Here is a 20,112-nt window from a genome sequence, read left to right on the forward strand (position 1 = left end):
GTACTTATGCCCTCTCCTCTCCCTGCCCCTTCCCTGAATCTGCACCGTTCCCCATAATCTACGCATTATTATTATCATTTTTTTGCAAACATGGTTTGGGCTGAGAACTGCACCGCAAAATTCAGAGAAGCACGAATCCCAAAGGACGGCTGCGTCTTGCTTTGTAAAGGGCCTTCAAATGAGAACCAAATCGAATTCTTTCCCCATCCCTGGTGAGGAGAGGGGCTGCAGTGCCCATAGAGACTGAGCCAAATGCTTGCACGCCACTAGTCTCGAATGGCAGGTCTGTCGTCCTCCCTGGATCTTTACCCATGTGATGGAATCTTTCTGTTGCTCCATCTGCTCTGATCTTTTTTTAGAAAACTCACCCCCCCCCCCGGTCCCTTCCCGGACTGGTTCCTCTTTTAAACACACATACTCCCACCCTGGCTCAAGCTCCCATTTACAGATGCCAGTTTTCGGAACAGGTGCTTCTGTCCCTTGATTTATCTCTAGTGCCCCCCAGCTCCTCTGCAAAGATTAGCCAAGAGGGGGTGACGGTACTGTATCTGCGTGTCCAGAGGGGGTGTGTCAGATGGGTCTAATGACGGCCTTTCCCACCCCCCTCCGCTCCTTGTCTTTTCCTTTGCCTGGTGCTGTGACCCAGTTTCATCATCTCTTCCCAGATCTCATATCTTCCAAAGGGGAAGGGAAATCGCAGAAGTCTTGGAAGTCTCCTCCACCCCTTCATAATTCCCAGCGTGGAGTTCTGGGCTCTTAGGAAGAAATCCGATGCCAATGTCTTCCAGAATGTCTCTCCAACGACCAAGGAAGTGAGTGATGATGCCCAGGTTTGGGAGAGATTTTCTAAAATCTGTGCGGCCAATTTGGTGTTAAACAAAACTTGAGTTTCGCCATCATCAACAACCTTTTATTCGACCGTCAGTCAGAAAAAAATACATTTGTCAATACACAGTTAAAAACTCCAGGAAGATTTAAAACTTAGCCAACACTAAAAAGGGCTAAACAGATAGCCCCATATCAATACAGTCAATTATAGTCTTGTGACGCTTAAAAGCTAAAAAAAGAAATTTGGCCACCAAGGAAGGTATAGCTCTAGTGACGTTATTCAGCAAGTGTAAAACCTGGTTTTCTCCGGGTAGGAAGCTAGATTGACATAGGAGTGGGTCTATAAAATTTTGTCTAAGCTCTGCATAAGAAGGGCAAGTCAAGAGAATGTGTTCAGTGGACTCAACCACACCCATGGCACAATGACAGGTTCTCTGGGCGTATGGTACTCCTCTGTACCTTCCCCACAATATCGCAGAGTCAAGGATATTTAATCTAGCCGCTGTAAAAAGTCTACAGTATTCCACATAGTGAATTTCTGCAAGGTAGGGGGCTGGTATGGTCCGATAAATCTGGTCCACAAGGAACATCCCTGGTTTTACCTGGGCTATGTCCTCTTGTCTGGCAATGTTACTCAGTCTCCGGGAGATCACAGCTCTAGCTTGATTGTACGTCATAGACTCAAAGTAAAGGTGAGACAATCCGCAGGATTGAACCTCGTTAGTGACCTCCTTTTCCCACGATGATTGGAAATCGTCCCTCAATATCAAGGGGGCAATACCCACTGGTTTACAACAAAGCTTGAGCCATAGCCAGAGCTTCGTCTTCAAGGCCACATACCGTAGAGCTTGCCAGCCGACCTCTAATCTCATAACCGCACCCGCTACCGAGGGGGGAATCCTAAGGATGGCTCTAAGGAATCGCGTTTGGATAGAATCCAGTTTCAAAAAATCCCTATGGGAGCCTAAAGAGATGCCCACCAAAAGAAGGGGGAGGACTTTCATTTGAAAGAGTCTCAAAGCTATCTTCACTGATTGAGCCTGATTCTTAGCATATAGGGATCTAATCTGGATGGCTGCTTTAGATGCGTTAGTTGTTATATCAACTAACGGGTATCACTACAGTTCCCTGAGGGCTGAACACTCCATTTCTGCAGATCTCTCCCAGGTCCTTCCCCTTCCCTCTTCCCATTCTGGGTCTGCAAAATGTATTTCTAAGCTAGCACCGTGCTGGATCAGGCCAAAGAGAGCCCATCTAGTCCACCCTCCTGTTCTCAAAGTGGCCAATCAGAGGCCCAGCAAACAGCAGCAGATCACTTCCCATTTGTGATGACCCGCAATTAATATTCGGAGGAAAAGTTGTGTGTGTGTGTGTGTGTGTGTGTGTGTGTGTGTATACAAGGTGTCAGTTACTAAAATAAAACCAGCCGCCTCCGGGATGTGGCCTTCTGCCCGCCCCCGAATTCTGCTTTCGGGATCCAAAATACTACAACCTATTTTTAAAGCATCTGTTGCGGACCTTTGCCTTTTGGGGGACAGATCAGGTTGCAGAGGCTCAGCTGTCTCTAGGCTGCTGGCCACCAGCAATTGATGTCTTTTCCCCCTCGATTATCACGAGAAGGCAGGAGCTGGGGGCCGCTGGGGGAGTTTATGGAGGAAAGCTGGCCGTTTCCCCGCAGGGGGAGTTTGACGAAGCAGCATTCTAGTTCACATCGAGGTAAGCATTTTGGTTTATTCTTTCTGAATTTCATTTCATACATGCACACACACACACACACACACACACACACACAGAAAGAGATACATACCACTTAGTTTTGAGATATCGACCATTTTAAATATGTATCCACAGAGGGGAGGCTGCTTCCTCCTTTCTTGTGACAGCAGGTTGCCGTGGGTGAAAGAGGGGCACTCTGCACATGCTCAAAGGCATCTTCGTGCATCGCTTCGTATCTGTTTCTTTAAAGAATCGGCTTGGCCAAAAGATGAGACAGAGGTAGTGCTAAGTGGGCAAGGTTTATGGAGAGGTAGAAAAGAGCATGTTTGGTATAAAATTATGATCTTAGCTGGTATGCTTGTTACTGCGTCAGGATGGAAAGAAAAGGATAAATAGACAATGGAAAAATGGAATGACTATGTTTTTGAATATATACAATCTGATATATTTGAGCAGGTAATGACGGAAGATACATGGGAAAACAAACGTCATTTTTTTTTGAACAAATGGACAAGTTATAGGAATTGGATAGCATTGGGGGAAGCCAAACCAAGCATCCAAATTAGGACGAATAATCTGTGCACATGGTTAAAGATTTGAAGAGAGAACAATTTTTTTTGGGGGGGAGGGGTTAAAGGAGAGGGAGGTAGAGGAAAAAAATTAGGAGAAATGAGTAGGACAAAAGTATATACTATTATGCATAACTAATTGGAGGATGCATTCCTTCCAGTAGCACCTTAAAGACCAACTAAGTTAGTTCTTGGTATGAGCTTTTGTGTGCATGCACACTTCTTCAGATACCCCACACCAAAGCTCATACCAAGAACTAACTTAGTTGGTCTTTAAGGTGCTACTGGAAGGAATTTTTTTATTTTGACTATGGCAGACCAACACGGCTACCTATCTGTAAATGGAGGATGCATGTTATGGTTAGATTTTCGACCGAATGATTTTTTTGGTAAGTTATTCGGCATCCCTGGATGAAAGTGTGATTATAAAGAATGGGGGGGGGGGAATGGTTTATGGAGTGGTGTTTCATTAAAAAAAAATACCCCAAACCCCTGAGTTAATTCTTCCAGTTCCTTTTCCAAACAGAAAGCAGATGAAGGGGAGAAGAAAATAGAATGAGAGAGAGAGAGAGAGAGAGTGCAGCTGAATAGGGTTAATGACGCTCAAGGCCGGTGATATTCCAGGCCTTGGTGCTGATTCATTGATGGCTTTTGATGATAGCAACTCACCTCCATTCTCCACAAAGCAAAGCATTTATGTCAGTTGCTGCAACTCAGAGGGAAGATGCATTAAACCCAGTTTTGGCTTGCTGTTATGATCTTGAAGGTATCCACTCTCCTTGAGAAATACCCAAAGGGGCATTGCGTCATCTACCTTCAGGGTGGTGGTGAAATGCTGCAATTTTATCGCCGAGAAGGGCTACTGCTCTGTCGGCAGAGCACCTGCTTTGCTAGCAGAAGGTCCCAGGTTTGAGTCCCCACGGGGCATCTCTAGGTGGGGCTGGGAGAGGACGGGGCCCGAAACCCTATGCCAGGGTGTGTGGCAGGAGGGAATGGCAAGTGTGGCAGGAAGATTCAAGGGCAATTAAAAAAGACAAACATTTTAACATTTCAGTGTATGGTAGCTTAGTATAGCATGTGTGTGTCTGTGTGTATACAGTGGTACCTCCGGTTGCGAACGGGATCCGTTCTGGAGATCCGGCCACATCCCCAGGAATTCACAACCGGAGGATCACTTCTGTGCATGTGTGCATGGCGAAACCCAGAAAAATACTCCTGGGTTTGCTGCGTTCGCATCCCAAAGTTTATGTATCTAGACGGTTATGTAAGCAGAGTACGACTCTCTCTCTCTCTCTCTCTCTCTCTCTCTCTCTGTGTGTGTGTGTATATATATATATATATATATATATGGATATACAAGCAGACGAGGTGAGCTCCCATTGCTTGGTCCCTGCTCCTGCCAACCTAGCAGTTCGAAAGCACGTCAAAGTGCAAGTAGATAAATAGGTACCACTCCGGCGGGAAGGTAAACGGCGTTTCCGTGCGCTGCTCTGGTTCGCCAGAAGCGGCTTAGTCATGCTGGCCACATGACCCGGAAGCTGTACGCCGGCTCCCTCGGCCAACAAAGAGATATGAGCACCGCAACCCCAGAGTCGGCCACGACTGGACCTAATGGTCAGGGTCCCTTTACCTTTTATACAAGCAGAAATAACAGTATCCACTCCAAGGGCAGTGACTGTTTTTTTATACTTCTCCATGACATATTGTTGTGAAGAGGGGATTTTAAGCTCTGACAAAAATGCAAGATGCAGAAAAGAGAAGGGCTTATATTTGTGTTGATAAGGAGATGAGAGTTTGCTTGTCTCCAATTAGACCTAGAATAAATGAAATTGTCCGGCCAAAGCAAACTCGCACCCTCTGACTGAGTTTGTATACGTAAAGCACTTCTGCAAGAGGCTCATTTAAAACTATATTTTGGGAACGACTTCTGTTCTTATGTAGCTGTCCCTTGATCGTATTATAAAGTAGTTGTGTTCTATGTTATAAATCAAGCACTGCTATCCACTTAACACAAGGCTACCTACTTAAGAAACTGGATGTAGAATGTGATTAATGACGTAGGAAAGCGTAATGAAGACATCTGAATATAAATTAAAGCAGCCACATGCAAAACAATGAATGCATAATTCACTGGATATGCAGAAAGGGGTCAAGAAATATACTATATCTGCATGTGGGGCAAGACAAAGGGGAAATATTTGGGCTATACGTGGGATGGTGAAGCAGGTTTTTAATAATAATAATAATAATTGTGCAAAAAGGAAAACAAAATTCACCTGCCTTCTTGAAAGGATCTTCCACCTCTGTTTTCAACCATCTGAATAAGGAATACCCATATTTTATAGGGACGCGGGTGGTGCTGTGGGTTAAACCACAGAGCCTAGGACTTGCCGATCAGAAGGTCGGCGGTTCGAATCCCCGCGGCGGGGTGAGCTCCCGTTGCTCGGTCCCTGCTCCTGCCAACCTAGCAGTTCGAAAGCACGTCAAAGTGCAAGTAGATAAATAGGTACTGCTCTGGCGGGAAGGTAAACGGCGTTTCCGTGCGCTGCTCTGGTTCGCCAGAAGCGGCTTAGTCATGCTGGCCACATGACCCGGAAGCTGTACGCCGGCTCCCTCGGCCAATAAAGCAAGATGAGCACCGCAACCCCAGAGTCAGCCACGACTGGACCTAATGGTCAGGGGTCCCTTTACCTTTACCTTTTATATTTTCAGGACAGACACCATCCAACCAGTTGAAGGAAGTGTTCCCCACCGCCAAGTATTTTAGGGGAGGGCTTGTTACCAGTCAATCCTGGTGCAATCCTCAAAAACTGCAAGTTCTCCAAAAATTTCCACCTACCCAAATTTCACCAAATGTGCAAAGCAAAGCTCATGCCAGAAACTTTGTATTGTTTTTATTTTGAAAGGAAAAGGGGCGAGGGCAAGACTCGCAATCAGAATCATGTCTCTGCATCTGGGTGGTTGCATACTATATCAGCCACCCAGCTTTGTGCCCTGTAGATCTGTGGAACTCCCCGCCCGTTGACTTCAGGCAGGTGCCATCTTCGCTGTATTCTTTCTGGCTCCTGCTAAAAACATTGCCATTTTGGGAAAGCCTATTCAAACAAGCAGAACGTTGACATGTGTTAGTTAACTTGTTTTTTTTTTATAGCTTATCCTTGATTTTAATTACATTTTGAATATTTTAAATGGTTGTTTTTAACTTTATTTTTTTATAAACAGTTGTGAAGTTCTTTTTCTTAAAAATCAAAATCAAGGGGTATATCATTGTAACAGTTTTCCAAAAGAAATTTTCTCATAAAATTAACTTAATCACTTAACGACTTTTCTCCTTTTCATTTTAACTTTAAACAAATTATTCTCTAACATCACATATTTAAATCCTAAGCCGATCTGGCATTTGCGAGTTTTTCCAATTAAGATATCTTAGCATATCTAACTATTTTGCACTGAGTTTGTGGTGTTTGCAATTGAATTCAATTTCCTGCCCCGATCTTCTGTCCTTCTGGCTGCCAGTTTTTCGTTGCACGCCTCCAAGCTGTTAAATTAACTTCAGCACGCCCCCTTGTGGGTCGTTGGTTTAAAACAGTTTATAGAGTGACCCTCTGCAGAAGAGTGAAGTCCTGTAGCTTTAGAATCACAGAATCATAGAATTGCTGAGTTGGAAGGGACCCTGAACATCATCTAGCCCAACCCCCCCCCCCCCCCCGCGATGCAGGAATCTCAGCCAGATCATCCATGGCAGGTGGCCATCCAAAGTCTGCTTAAAAACCTCCAAGGATGGAGAGTCCACCATCTTTTTCTGCTGTTGAAGAGCTAAGTACATGACAGGAATAGAATAGAATAGAATTTATTATTTATACTGCGCCCATCTGGCTGGGTTTCCCCAGCCACTCTGGGCAGCTTCCAACAGAGTGGTATATAAATGAATTGAAAATCAATGCATCATGCAGATGTATGTTTGGTATAGAATCTGTCTTTTCTTCTTTTCTGTCTTTTTCTATGTTTCCAGGCACAATTTCAAAGTGTTGGTGCTGACCTTGAATGCCCTAAATGTCCTCAGCCCAGTATACCTGAAGGAGCATCTCCTCCTTCCATCATTCAGCCCGGAAACTAAGGTCCAGCTCTGAGGGCCTTCTGTTGGTTTCCTCACTGCGAGAAGTGAGGTTACGGGGAACCAGGCGGAGGGCCTTCTCGGTGGTGGCACCCTCCCACCAGATGTCAAGGAAATAAACAGCTCTCTGACTTTTAGAAGACATCTGAAGGCAGCCCTGTTTAGGGAAGTAATAATAATAATAATAATAATAATAATAATAATTTATACCCCGCCCATCTGGCTGGGCTTCCCCAGCCACTCTGGGTGGCTTCCAACAAAGCATTAAAATACAGTAGTCTGTTAAACATTAAAAGCTTCCCTAAAGAGGGCTGCCTTCAGATGTCTTCTAAAAATCTGGTAGTTGTTCTTCTCTTTGACATCTGGTGGGAAGGCATTCCACAGGGAGGGTGCCACTACCGAGAAGGCCCTCTGCCCTGGCTTCTCACAGTGAGGGAACTGCCAGAAGGCCCTTGGCGGTGGACCTCAGTGTCCTGGCAGAACGATGGGGGTGGAGACGCTACTTCAGGTATACTGGACTGAGTCTGTTTAGGGCTTTAAAGGTCAGCACCAACACTTTGAATTTTAATGTTTGATGTTTTATTCTGTTTTTAATATTCTATTGGGAGCTGCCCAGAGTGGCTGGGTAAATAAATTCTTCTTCTTCTTCTTCTTCTTCTTCTTCTTCTTCTTCTTCTTCTTCTTCCTCCTCCTCCTCCTCCTCCTCCTACTACTACTACTACTATTATTTGGCTTTTCTTCCAGACAACCACTGAAAGAAAGAAGGAAGCAAAGAGAACGGAGGGAGAGGAACAATCTGGGTAAGAAACGTTCCTAAACTCTGGATGGATTGGAATGGGGAGACTCGCCTGCTCCATGAGGCCGGGACGCTCGACGAATGCTGGTTTCATCATTAAAGCGCTCTTCCTTCTCCTGCTTTGTAGACATGGTAAGGACTCGACAGGCAATTGTCTGGATCCAGCAGACTCTTCTGCTATACAGTGGTACCTTGGGTTAAGTACTTAATTGGTTCTGGAGGTCCGTTCTTAACCTGAAACTGTTCTTAACCTGAAGCACCACTTTAGCTAATGGGGCCTCCTGCTGCTGCCGTGCCGCCAAAGCACGATTTCTGTTCTCATCCTGAAGCAAAGTTCTTAACCCGAGGTACTATTTCTCGGTTAGCGGAGTCTGTAACCTGAAGTGTATGTAACCTGAAGTGTCTGTAACCCGAGGTAACACTGTACAGTGGTGCCCCGCAAGACGAATGCCTCGCAAGACGAAAAACTCACTAGACGAAAGAGTTTTCCGTTTTTTGAGTCGTTCCGCAAGACGAATTTCACTATGGCCTTGCTTCGCAAGACGAAACGTCTTGCGAGTTCTTGCGAGTTTGTTTCCTTTTTCTTAAAGCCGCTAAGCTGCTAAGCCGTTAATAGCCGCTAAGCCGCTAATAGCCGTGCTTCGCAAGACGAAAAAACCGCAAGACGAAGAGACTCGCGGAACGGATTAATTTCGTCTTGCGAGGCACCACTGTACCTGTTTAAACCAGCCCTTTATTCAATCAATCAGTTCTTTATTAGGCTTAGCAAACCACACATTATAAATCAAACACCGTATACAGATTGTGGAAAATATGAATTCAGCATAACAATTTGCATAAATAAAACAGTATAACACTACCACATCACCAACAATTCAAGAACCACTAAATCTCTCTATAATGGCCTAGTTTTCCTCATGGACAGCACTCAAAAATTTAGCCACTATTAAAGTGATTTGATCATTCCTGTCCGAGAGCAGGCCCTGAACCGTTGGCAGCATAGAACCAAGCCTGTTAGATTGTAAGGCCTCTAACAATTGTCTTCTGACATAAATGCCAAAATCACAAGAAAAGAAAATATGCTCCAACGTATCAGGTTCCTGCCTACTACATTTGCAGAGACGCTCTGCTTCTGGGAGAGCTAAATATCTTCCTCTTACTATCATCGAGGGGAACATATTAAATCTCCAGCCCTTTATTCAGAACCACAAGGACTGGGAAATTGCTATTATTTTTAGGGCAAGGACTGCAGCTCAGTGATTGTACGAGTGTGTTGCTGAATTCTCCACAGTTATCTTTGCAAGGAAGGAGGGTGGAACAAGGTGTCCCCATCCCCCACTCAGCTGCCCCACGTGATCCAGTGGATCCCTGCCAGCATGGCACTGCAACGAACACTGAACTGTTTTATATGTCAGAAGAATTTAGTCTTATAACTTATAATTTATTACCTTTTAAAGTACCTTTTTTAAAAAAAAAAGCAGAGTCCTTTTCGTTGGGGATAATTCAGAGGAAATTCCCAGGTGTCAAAAAAGACTATTTATGCATGCCACTACTGTGGCCCATGTTTTGTTAGCCCATAAATGGAAAACGAGTGAGGTCTCAAGCAAAGAAGAGTGACGGAATATGTGCAGCTTGTGGATTTAACATATAGAATAAGAGAACAAGAAGAGTGTATGTGTAAAGAAGACTGGAAAATGCTTACTGAATATATGGAGAAAAATGTGTTCATTTAAAAACTCTGGTAGCATTAAGATAAATTCATCAGGGAAAATAAGTTTTGATGGAAGTAATAATGGATTAGTGAATAGTTTAGTTCAGCAAATGTTTTCAGCAGGGGCCGTTCCACTGTCCCTCAGACCTTGTGGGGGGCCGGACTATTTTTTTTTTTGGGGGGGTGAATGAACAAATTCCTATGCCCCACAAATAACCCAGATTTTAAATAAAAGCACATTCTACTCATGTAAAAACACCAGTCAGGCCCCACAAAATAACCCAGAGATGCATTTTAAATAAAAGGACACATTCTACTCATGTAAAAACACACTGATTCCCGGACCGTCCGCGGCCCAGATTTAGAAGGCGATTGGGCCGGATCCGGCCCCCTGGCCTTAGTTTGCCTACCCATTGTTTTGACTATACACAATTTTGGCTTCACGCACGATCCCCAGAACGTAACCCCAACGTAAGTTGGTATGCAAAATGAACCACGGAAAGAGAAGAAGGGAAGTCATTGGTTTAAGGTTGTTTGAATGAATATTTTGAAATGTAAATCAGAAAGTTTTACCTGACTCTGATCTTCATGGCTGTTTTTTCCCCCTTTCTCTTCCTATCCTTACCATCATTGCTATTTGGGTTCTGCCCTGCAGCATATTCCCACTGCAAGATCTTGCGCTGCAACTCTGAGTACGTGGCCGCCACGCTCAACTTGCGTGGCCCCAACAAGCACGCCAGCTACTGCAACACCCTGCGCTCCTACTCCCGCTGCACTCGCAGGACGGCCCGTACCTGCCGTGGGGACCTCGCCTACCACTCTGCCGTCCACGGCATCGAGGACCTCATGATCCAGAACAAGTGCTCCAAGGAGGGGCCCACTTCGCCGCGGCGACCCCCTGCGCCACCCCCTGCACACCAGGGTTTGGAACCCCCAGAGATCTGCGATTACGAGAAGAGCTTTTCCCGGAAGCACAACAGACCCCCCACGTACCAGCACTGCGCCACGTTTGGGGACCCCCACGTACGGACCTTCAGCGACGAGTTCCACACATGCAGAGTGGAAGGTTCCTGGCCTCTCCTGGACAACAACTATTTGTTCGCTCAAGCGACAAGCTACCCTGTCTTGAAAGGATCAAATGCAACAGCTACTAGCAAGGTAAGAAACAGTGACGTCTACAGGTGTCCCATTAAAGTTTCCCATGGCTTGTGTCATCGGTGGTGTGACCAGGGAGAGAGCCTCATAATTACTATGGACATTTGTAGCAAATTGCATCTGTGACAGTTGCCCCCCTTGGTGTGCTGGTCCCGTGGGTTTCCATGAGGTGAGGTCCGAGTCCAGTCCGAGGTCGAGGGAGCAGTGTTGAGGCCATCCATCAAAGCTGAAGCTAGGTCCAAGGCAGGAAGTCGGGTGAGGTCAGGAGATCCGGCAGGACAGGGTGCAGGCAGGAACCGGCTACCAGCAACGTTGCTCCCGCAACCTGGGACTGGGGCTGGCTGGCTTTTATCTGCCCTGAGGCATAGGGCGGCCCCAGTCCACAGGTGGCTCCCCTCTCCTGGCCTGGAGGCCAGCACTCCTCCTGCAGGAACTTAGTTCCCTCCGCCTCTCTGCCCTGAGCCTCTGCAGCTCAGGAGAGGCTGGAGGGTTACCGGACCCAGAGGCAACCTCAGCCTCCCCTGAAGGGGCTGAGAGTGGAGCACCTGCAGGCAATGGGTCCTCCATCACCTCAGGAGCCAGAGCAGACTCAGCTGGTGCCTGCACCTGAGGATCCAGCCCAGGTGAGGACCCTTCAGGCTCAGGCCCCAGCCCCGGCTCAGCTGGTTCTGGAGGCGGGGAATCCTGTGCAGGCTGGGATTCCTCAGGTTCAGCCTCCGAGTCCGAATCCCAGGCCATCACACTAGGTGTGTGACATCATACTGGGTTCATAGGGAAAGGGTTAACTAATTGTAAAATGACTAACCAATGGGAACCTAGGGGGAGGAGTTAGAGTTCGGGTGGAGAAGACAGTCTGGAGTTAGAAGAGACAGATAAGATAAGTCTGGGTTGGGCTAGTCTGGTGTGAGAGTGAGCGAATTTGTTAACAGGAGTCAGTCAAACAGTTGAGATAATCAGTCAGAAGGTATTAGGAAGGTATAGGCCGGTATAGAAACTAAAGTTAAGATACTGACACGAATATCATCGGAGAAACCATAAACTTGTTAATGTCTGTAAAAGAAACTTTTTTTTTTTGGTTCGCTTTTAACAACTGTCTGGACTCAGTGTTTTACCAGAGAGTAACTGGTTGGTGGCAGCGGGGAAGCAAGCACAGTGGTGGCACAGGGATCAATAGACCGTTAAACGTCCAGGGACCCTGTGTGATCACCACAGTATCTAAGACCTATCGGTGGTTTGCTTTGCACTGGGAAGACGCCAGGTTCACCTGCCCATATCTTCAGTCAAAGGGTCTCAGGCAGGAAGTCACTATTCTGACATTCGGATTTGGAGAAGGGCTGCTGGTGAGTGTAGATGCGACTGGGCTGGGTGGATCAAAGATGCGATACGGCACACTCATTTATACTCATTGCAACACTGTACATATCAGAACTGGAAAGCCTCAGGCCAGGGGGTGGGGTTCATATGGGGCTCACTCCTCCCACTGGACTGGATAGCCAGGGCCTTCCAAGTCTTCTCTCTCCTCTTCTAGGGGGAGGAGACCCTCCAGATCTGGCAGAGCTAAGGATGGCCTGAAACCTGAAACAGGGTTGTAAAGACTGCAGAGAGAATAATTGGGTGCACTCTTCCCACCTTAGATCAAATCTATGCTGCCAGGTGCCATAAGAAAGCGGCAGAGATAGCGCAGGATAGTACGCACCCCGGAAATAATCTCTTTCAGCTTCTGCCTTCTGGGAGAAGGTACAGGGATATAAAGGCCAGGACTAGCCGCCTGAGAAACAGTTTCTCCGCAAATGCAATTCTGGTCCTAAACGCAGCATAAGGGGTCTCTATAGTATAGTGTATTTTAGAATGGGGTTTCAGAGTTTTTAGGGGTTTTTGAATGTTTTATGTAGCTTTTATATAGTTTTAATGTAGTTTTATGTAGTTTTTCAATTTCATTGTCCTGCATGGGACAATGACAATAAAGATATTGTATATCGTATATCGAAAAACAAAACAAGCACAGCCGTGGTCACCATGCCCTATACAAAAAATTATGCCACAGGAGACACATTCGGAAGTTACACCACACCACACTTACATCTCCGTTGAAACCAGGGATGGATCTACACTGAACTGTTTTAACGTTATGAGAACGATATTAGATATAATTCAGGCACGTCCATCTCCCAAGAGACTGCGATGTACTCCCAGTATATAAAAAAACTGGCAGTGATCTACCAATTGTCATTGGTGGGAGGAGGAGCGTGTGGGGTGTGTGTGTGCAGGGGGAGGATTGCCCAGAGTTTTTGAGCTTTTTAAAGGGGGGGGGCTGCCCAGGGTTGTTTTGGGAATGATCCCGCGATCTGCCACGAGCAGCCGGGGATCTTTCGGTAGATCACGATCTAGTGGTTGGACATGCCTGACATATATCATTCTAAAACATCACAGGGCATGCTTGTTAATGAAAGCGGGTTTTAGCTTTGTTTTTTCTTTTCTTTGAAAAGCTGTCTCCCTACTGCTGATGGCTGGTTGCTCTGCGCAGCCACCTGTGTCACATTTTAATAGCGTGTTATGAACGTTAAAAGTAGGACGTCATCTGTCCATGTAGGTTATCAAAACCCTTATTTAACGTTAAAAACCACGAGTGTAGATCCACACCAGGACAACAAAAGCATATGAACCCACACTCCGTAGGAATAAGAGAATAAGAGAGGGAACCAGAGGTGGGCGGATATCCTCCAGTTTACAGAAATTAATGGCAAGTACCAATTTTTGTTTTTGCCAATGAATATTCTATGAATAGGGTGCAGCACAGCAGGATTCCCTAAGGACAGGGCTGGTTTTCCCTGCAGCAGAACAAATACGAACAACCCTCCGCAGTGCCTTTCTCCCAAATGCAGCGTCAGCTAAGGAAGAACCCGCCTGCTTTAGAATTCTTTGCAAAAGTAAGAGCAGAGGCCCAAGTGGCTGCCCTGCAGATGTCAACAACTGGGAAACTGCCCACTTCCCTTAAGGAGCGACGAGTCCCCTAGGAGGACTCTTCAAGTTCGTACATGGAGAACTAGAGAGGAGAAGAAGAGAAATACCTGAGAGGACGTATATTCTGAAGCACATGGGGCTCTTGGATCTGCCAGAGATTCCTTAGCTGGGATTCCTGCATTGCAGGGGCTGGACCAGATGACCCTTGAGGTCCCTTCCACCTCTACGATTCTCTGATTCTCTGAATCTCTCTCTCTCTCTCTCTCTCTCTCTCTCTCTCTCTCTCTCTCTCTGTGTGTGTGTGTGTGTGTGTGTGTGTAAAGGACCCCTGACAGTTAAGTCCAGTCGTGGATGACTCTAGGGTTTCAGGACTCATCTCGCTCTATAGGCCGAGGGAGCCGGCGTTTGTTCGCAGACAGCTTCTGGGTCATGTGGCCAGCATGACTAAGCCACTTCTGGCGAAACCAGAGCAGCACATGGAAACGCCGTTTACATTCCCACCGGAGCGGTACCTATTTATCTACTTGCACTTTGTGCTTTCGAACTGCTAGGTTGGCAAGAGCTGGGGCAGAGCAATGGGAGCTCACCCTGTCACGGGGATTTGAACTGCCAACCTTCCAATCGGCAAGCACTAGGCTCAGTGGTTTAGACCAGAGCGCCACCCGTGTCCCGTGTGTGTGTGTGTATGTATATGCATATGTATTTATACACACAGATACACATACCCACTACCCACAAACATACAAAATTCCTCCTGAAAAATCTGTCAGGGTTTCAGTGTGCATTTCTCTTGCCTGTACACATTTTTGAAAAATAATAAATGGGTCAGCTCACAGCTTTCACACTCCCAGGGAAGATTAAGTGGCTTGGGCACACATGGAGAGCATGAAATAGTGCTGTGGTCTAAACCACTGAGCCTCCTGGGCTTGCAAATCAAAAGGTCGGCAGTTCAAATCCCCATGACGGAGTGAGCTCCCATTGCTCTGTCCCAGCCAACCTAGCAGTTCGAAAGCACACCAGTGCAAGTAGATAAATAGTCACAACTGCGGCAGGAAGGTAAGCAGCGTTTCCATGCACTCTGGTTTCCAACGTCCCGTTGCTCCAGAAACGCTTTAGTCATGCTGGCCACATGACCCGGAAAGCTGTCTGTGGACAAACACCGGTTCCCTTGGCCTGAAAGTGAGATGAGCCCCTCAGCCCCATAGTCGCCTTTGACTGGACTAAACCATCCAGGGGTCCTTTACCTTACCTTTTTACCTCTCTCTTTTCAGCTCACCATCATATTCAAGAACATGAAGGAGTGCATAGACCAGAAAGTCTACCAGGCGGAGATTGACAACCTGCCGGCGGCTTTTGAGGACGGATCCACGAACGGGGGCGAGAAACCCGGAGGGAAAAGCCTGAGCATCCACGAGCGCACGCCCGGGCAGCACGTGGAGATCCTCGCCACCTACATTGGCACCACCATTGCCGTGCGCCAGGCAGGGAGGCAGCTCTCTTTCTCCATCCGGGCGGCCGAGGACGTGGTGCGCTCCTTCACGGAGGAGCAGGACCTCCAGCTGTGCGTGGGAGGCTGCCCTCCCAGCCAGCGCATCTCCCAGACCGAGTGCTGCTGTAGCAACGGAGCCATCCCTGCGCAGAAGGCCCAGCTCCTGTGCAAGGAGAAGCTGCCGGTGGAGGACGTCTACTTCCAGTCGTGCGTCTTTGACGTGGTGACATCGGGAGACGTCAACTTTACGCTGGCTGCGCACGCTGCTTTGGAGGACGCCAAAGTCTTCCACCCGGACGCCAAGAAGCACCATCTCTTCCAAAGCGATGCAGCTTGCATGTCCCATTGCTCGGCCTTCCTCCTCGCCATCACGTTGGTCCTTTCAGCGTTGCAGCTACACTTCTGAAGGTTTCTGGGGACTGGTGGAAGGGTGTATGGTGCTAGTTTGATGGGGTTGACTCCCCCAGAAGTATGGCCGTCAGCAAACATGGGACAGGACAAACTGTAAAGCTGTAAGAATCTGGGATGGATGGAAACAGGGCACCCTGACCTTCAAAGCTTTATTAGGGAGAGGAAAAGCTGAGGTTGGAAATGGACAAATCTGTTGATTTTGACCTCTCCGCTCCTCATTCCTCAAATCTTAAATTCAGCGTGTCACACTTCCACATCATTTTTTATTTATTTAACAAATCCTCATGAAGATTCATCAGCGTTTTGGTGAGAATTTCTCCTAATATGCACATTTTTTTTTTGCAAGCAATTAATAGCAATGCATTCTTGTACACTATTTTACCAAAGTATGAACACTTTTTATCCTAGCAGATGCGTATTTGTACACTTTTTCTTTGTTAGACAGCTGCGTTGCAAAATTTGGAGAAGTATGGATTTCTAATGACATCTGTGCTTCAGTTGGCGTATTATTTGGTGCTGCAAGTGGCGAATATAGGGCGGAACAGAGAATTATGTCTGCTTACACTCTTACTGTGTGTGCCCCATGTTCTGCCTGACACCCTGTTAAGCCCGCCTGCTCATCTCAGGTACAGTGAAGGTCATGGCACCATCTCTAGCACTGAAGTCATCTCTAGTCAACTGCCAATCCAACAGCCTTCTCTACATTAACCAGAAGGGGGACACCATCTTGGTTTTTTTTGAAGGGGATTGGACTAGACAACCTTTTGGGTGCCTTCCAACTCTACAATGCTATGATTCTCCTCCATCTCAGGCAGCAAAATGGCTTCGGTAGTCTTGAATCAACAAATCTCAATGTAGCATGCCCAGGAGAACATTCCTCTCTGGAATGAGCCCTGACATCGTGGCCTGTTGACTCCAGGGCAAGCCTACTGATATGAGGAAGACTAATACTAAGGGACGCGGGTGGCGCTGTGGTCTAAACCACAGAGCCTAGGGCTTGCTGATTGGAAGGTCGGCAGTTCGAATCCCCGCGACAGGGTGAGCTCCTATTGCTCGGTCGCAGCCCCTGCCAACCAAGCAGTTTGAAAGCATGTCAAAGTGCAAGTAGATAAATAGGTACCACTCTGGTGGGAAGGTAAACGGCGTTTCCGCGCGCTGCTCTGGTTTGCCAGAAGCGGCTTAGTCATGCTGGCCACATGACCCGGAAGTTGTACGCCCGCTCCATTGGCCAATAAAGCGAGATGAGTGCCGCAATCCCAGAGTCGTCCACGACTGGACCTAATGGTCAGGGGTCCCTTTACCTTTACCTTTACTCTAATACTAGGGGACAGGGTGGTGCTGTGGTCTAAACCACAGAGCCTAGGGCTTGCCGATTGGAAGGTCGGCAGTTTGAATCCCCATGATGGGGTGAGCTCCTGTTGTTCAGTCCCAGCTCCTGCGCACCTAGCAGTTTGAAAGCACGTCAAGTGCAAGTAGATAAATAGGTACTGCTCCAGATGGGAAGGTAAACAGCATTTCCGTGCGCTGCTCTGGTTCACCAGAATCAATTTAGTCATGCTGGCCACATGACCCGGAAGCTGTCTGCGGACAAATGCTGGCTCCCTCAGCCTATAGAGCGAGATGAGCGCAGAACCCCAGAGTCGTCTGCGACTGGACCTAACGGTCAGGGGTCCCTTTACCTTTACTCTAATACTGCTGATGTCTGCATTGCAACCTTAGGCCCATATAACGTGTGCTGATTGAAACCTACTGGATCTGATCGGGGAGGGAAATTATTGAGGAATGTAAATAAGAAGGGAGGGAATGATTAATATATTAAAGCTGAAGACTTTAAGAGAGGTTGCATTTGTCCGTGGAGACTGTGAATGTAATCTGCTGATGGTGTCATTGGTATCCGTTATTGATGTTGCATGGAAGCGTCATTCCACGCCAAATCACTTGGTGTCATGTGCTCTTGCGACTCAATTTTTTTTTAGGTTGAGAGATAACCTCAAATTATTTTTTTAAAGATTTTTTGGTCCATCATTGACCATATCGCATGTATTGGAAACAAAATAGCTTTGACCATATCATTGCAGAAGTGTTTTACACAATAAAATGAGTAAGGGCTCTGAGATGTATTTTGTTTTTATTAAATAATCAATAAAACTGAATTTTTAAACTATATTAGATGACATTGTAACATAAGAGGGTACAATTTCAACTATTCTCACAAATGTGTGAGTTATTTCAGGCTCAAAGAGACCTTAAACCTGTACAAATAATATTTTTTTGTAAAAAATATTCTTCAAAATCAATTTATTTTATTGACACAAAAACGCCCTCCTTATTTTTAAAACATAACAAGTACATGGTTAGCCCATTCTACAAAAAAGTATGAAACATGTGCTAGTTGTGGTTTGTGCGCTATGGCTTATCAAATCTGTTGTTGTTTAGTCGTGTCTGCCTCTTCGTGACCCCCTGGACCAGAGCACGCCAGGCCCTCCTGTCTTCCACTGCCTCCCGCAGTTTGGTCAGACTCATGTTTGTAGCTTCAAGAACACTGTCCCACCATCTCGTCCTCTGTCGTCCCCTTCTCCTGGTGCCCTCCATCTTTCCCAACATCAGGGTCTTTTCCAGGGAGTCTTCTCTTCTCAGGAGGTGGCCAAAGTCTTGGAGCCTCAGCTTCAGGATCTGTCCTTCCAGTGAGCACTCAGGGCTGATTTCCTTCAGAATGGAGAGGTTTGATCTTCTTGCAGTCCATGGGACTCTCAAGAGTCTCCTCCAGCACCAGAATTCAAAAGCATCAATTCTTTGGCGATCAGCCGGGAATAAAATCTACCGGGAATAAAATGACAAAAATTCACTTTGAATGGTTGGTGACCCTTTTCTGTGGCACTTAATACCATTTTTATACCTTATTTTGGAAAGATGTGGAAAGAGACCACAATTAGCTTTATTTTGATACCAAAATAAGCCCAGTTGAAAAATAAGTGAAACAGGAGGTTTTCTCTAAACTGACACAGAAATTGCATTAGCCTAAATCACTCAAAAATCGAAATTTTCAAAAAAATTATCCTGCACCCAAATTTGGACCAAAAAATCTAAAAAAATTAATTTGAGGTTATCTCATAGCTATCTACATAGCTATGAGCTATCGCATAGCTATTTTTTTAAAAAAGAAAATCTGAGTTGTGAGAGCACAGTCGAATATTAAAATCAGTTGATTTGGCATGGAATGACCTGGAAACTAAAAGGGGAAGAAGAATGAGTGTTTGTGTGTGTGTGTGTGTGTGTGTGTGTGTGTGTGTGGTGACGTAGCCTGCAATGAATTTCTAGATTTTGATTCCTTCAAGCCACGTCACGTCACAATGATTGGGTACGAGACATATTCCCATATTGTGCTCTCTCCAAACCTGCCTCCAGCACTGACAGTGTTCGCTTCTGAACTGCTTCCGCACGGCCTCCGTTAATCCTCAAGTGTTTGGCATTAAAAATACATCTATTTTTGAAGCCTTCATTTCCTCTCATCTGTTTCTCCTTTAAGCACCCGGCTTGCAACAGGTGAAGCTAAAAATAACTCGCCTTAAAGAGGGCGGGGGTGTGTGTGTCTCTCTTCCGTTGGAAAAATGAAATGCATATGAAACAGGGTGTCCAGCAATGAAGTCAGAAAGGAGAGGACCCCTGTATCTCCAATTCAGACATTCCTCCTAACTTTCAGTACACCAGTTCATGCGTATTTTCATTGCCGCTCCAGTCACCAAATGTGCAATGTAATCTCTCTCTCTACGGTTGTGTTTCTGACAAACAGGGCCGGTGAAAACAGGCAAGTCCAGGTCCCTCTCCCATTACATAACATGCACAGTTTAACCAAGGTTTGGATGGCCACCTGCCATGGATGATCTGGCCGAGATTTCTGCAGCGCAGGATGTTGGACTAGATGATGCTCTTGGTCTCTTCCAACTCCGCAATTCTATGATCCTGTGATTCTAAAGGTACAGGACTTCACTCTTCTACAGAGGGTCACTCTATAAAGTGTTTTAAACCAACGACCCACAAGAGGGCGTGCTGAAGTTAATTTAACGGCTTGGAGGCGTGTAGTGAGAAATTGGCAGCCAGAATGGCAAATGATCTGGGCAGGAAATTGAATTAAATTGCAAACACTGCAAACTCTGTATAAAATAGCTGCATAAACAAAATGCTGTCACGGTCACACAAAATGCACAGTTTATGTTCACTGACTCTATGCTATATTGCTCTTGCACAGCGCTTAGAAACTACAATAATAAGCAATAGATATATTGCTAATCCATCCATCCATGCTATTACTGGCACAGCACCTATGTATTTGATTGGAAATAGTTTCCCGGCAGCCTCCAGCTC

The 20,112-nt window shown here is 46.3% G+C and overlaps 1 protein-coding gene across 4 annotated transcripts; it reads left to right on the forward strand.

The window, feature by feature from the left end:
• Positions 1-406: 406 nt before the first annotated feature.
• Positions 407-19,249, forward strand: LOC310694231 (hemojuvelin-like). Of its 4 annotated transcripts, none has more exons than XM_083477260.1 (4): positions 407-812; positions 7,972-8,155; positions 10,390-10,892; positions 15,122-19,249. In XM_083477260.1, the coding sequence occupies exons 2-4, from the start codon at positions 8,062-8,064 to the stop codon at positions 15,743-15,745; spliced, it is 1,221 nt and encodes a 406-aa protein (XP_083333386.1). In that variant the 5' UTR covers positions 407-812; positions 7,972-8,061; the 3' UTR covers positions 15,746-19,249. The 4 variants fall into 4 exon arrangements, with proteins under 4 accessions (XP_083333386.1, XP_083333387.1, XP_083333385.1 ...); XM_083477261.1 differs by having other exon boundaries at positions 573-830; XM_083477259.1 differs by lacking the exon at positions 407-812 and adding an exon at positions 2,343-2,544.
• Positions 19,250-20,112: the final 863 nt, after the last annotated feature.

The sequence above is a fragment of the Podarcis liolepis genome, assembly GCF_965112155.1.
Source record: "Podarcis liolepis genome assembly, chromosome: 15".
Taxonomy (NCBI): domain Eukaryota; kingdom Metazoa; phylum Chordata; class Lepidosauria; order Squamata; family Lacertidae; genus Podarcis; species Podarcis liolepis.

What these genes read in the sequence shown, in the direction of transcription:
- LOC310694231 (XM_083477260.1), top strand. Translation starts at nt 8,062, where the DNA reads ATGGGGAGACTCGCCTGCTCCATGAGGCCGGGACGCTCGACGAATGCT. An exon ending in TCTCCTGCTTTGTAGACATG is followed by an intron (nt 8,156 to 10,389) that starts GTAAGGACTCGA and finishes TCTGCCCTGCAG; the next exon opens with CATATTCCCACTGCAAGATC. An exon ending in ATGCAACAGCTACTAGCAAG is followed by an intron (nt 10,893 to 15,121) that starts GTAAGAAACAGT and finishes CTCTCTTTTCAG; the next exon opens with CTCACCATCATATTCAAGAA.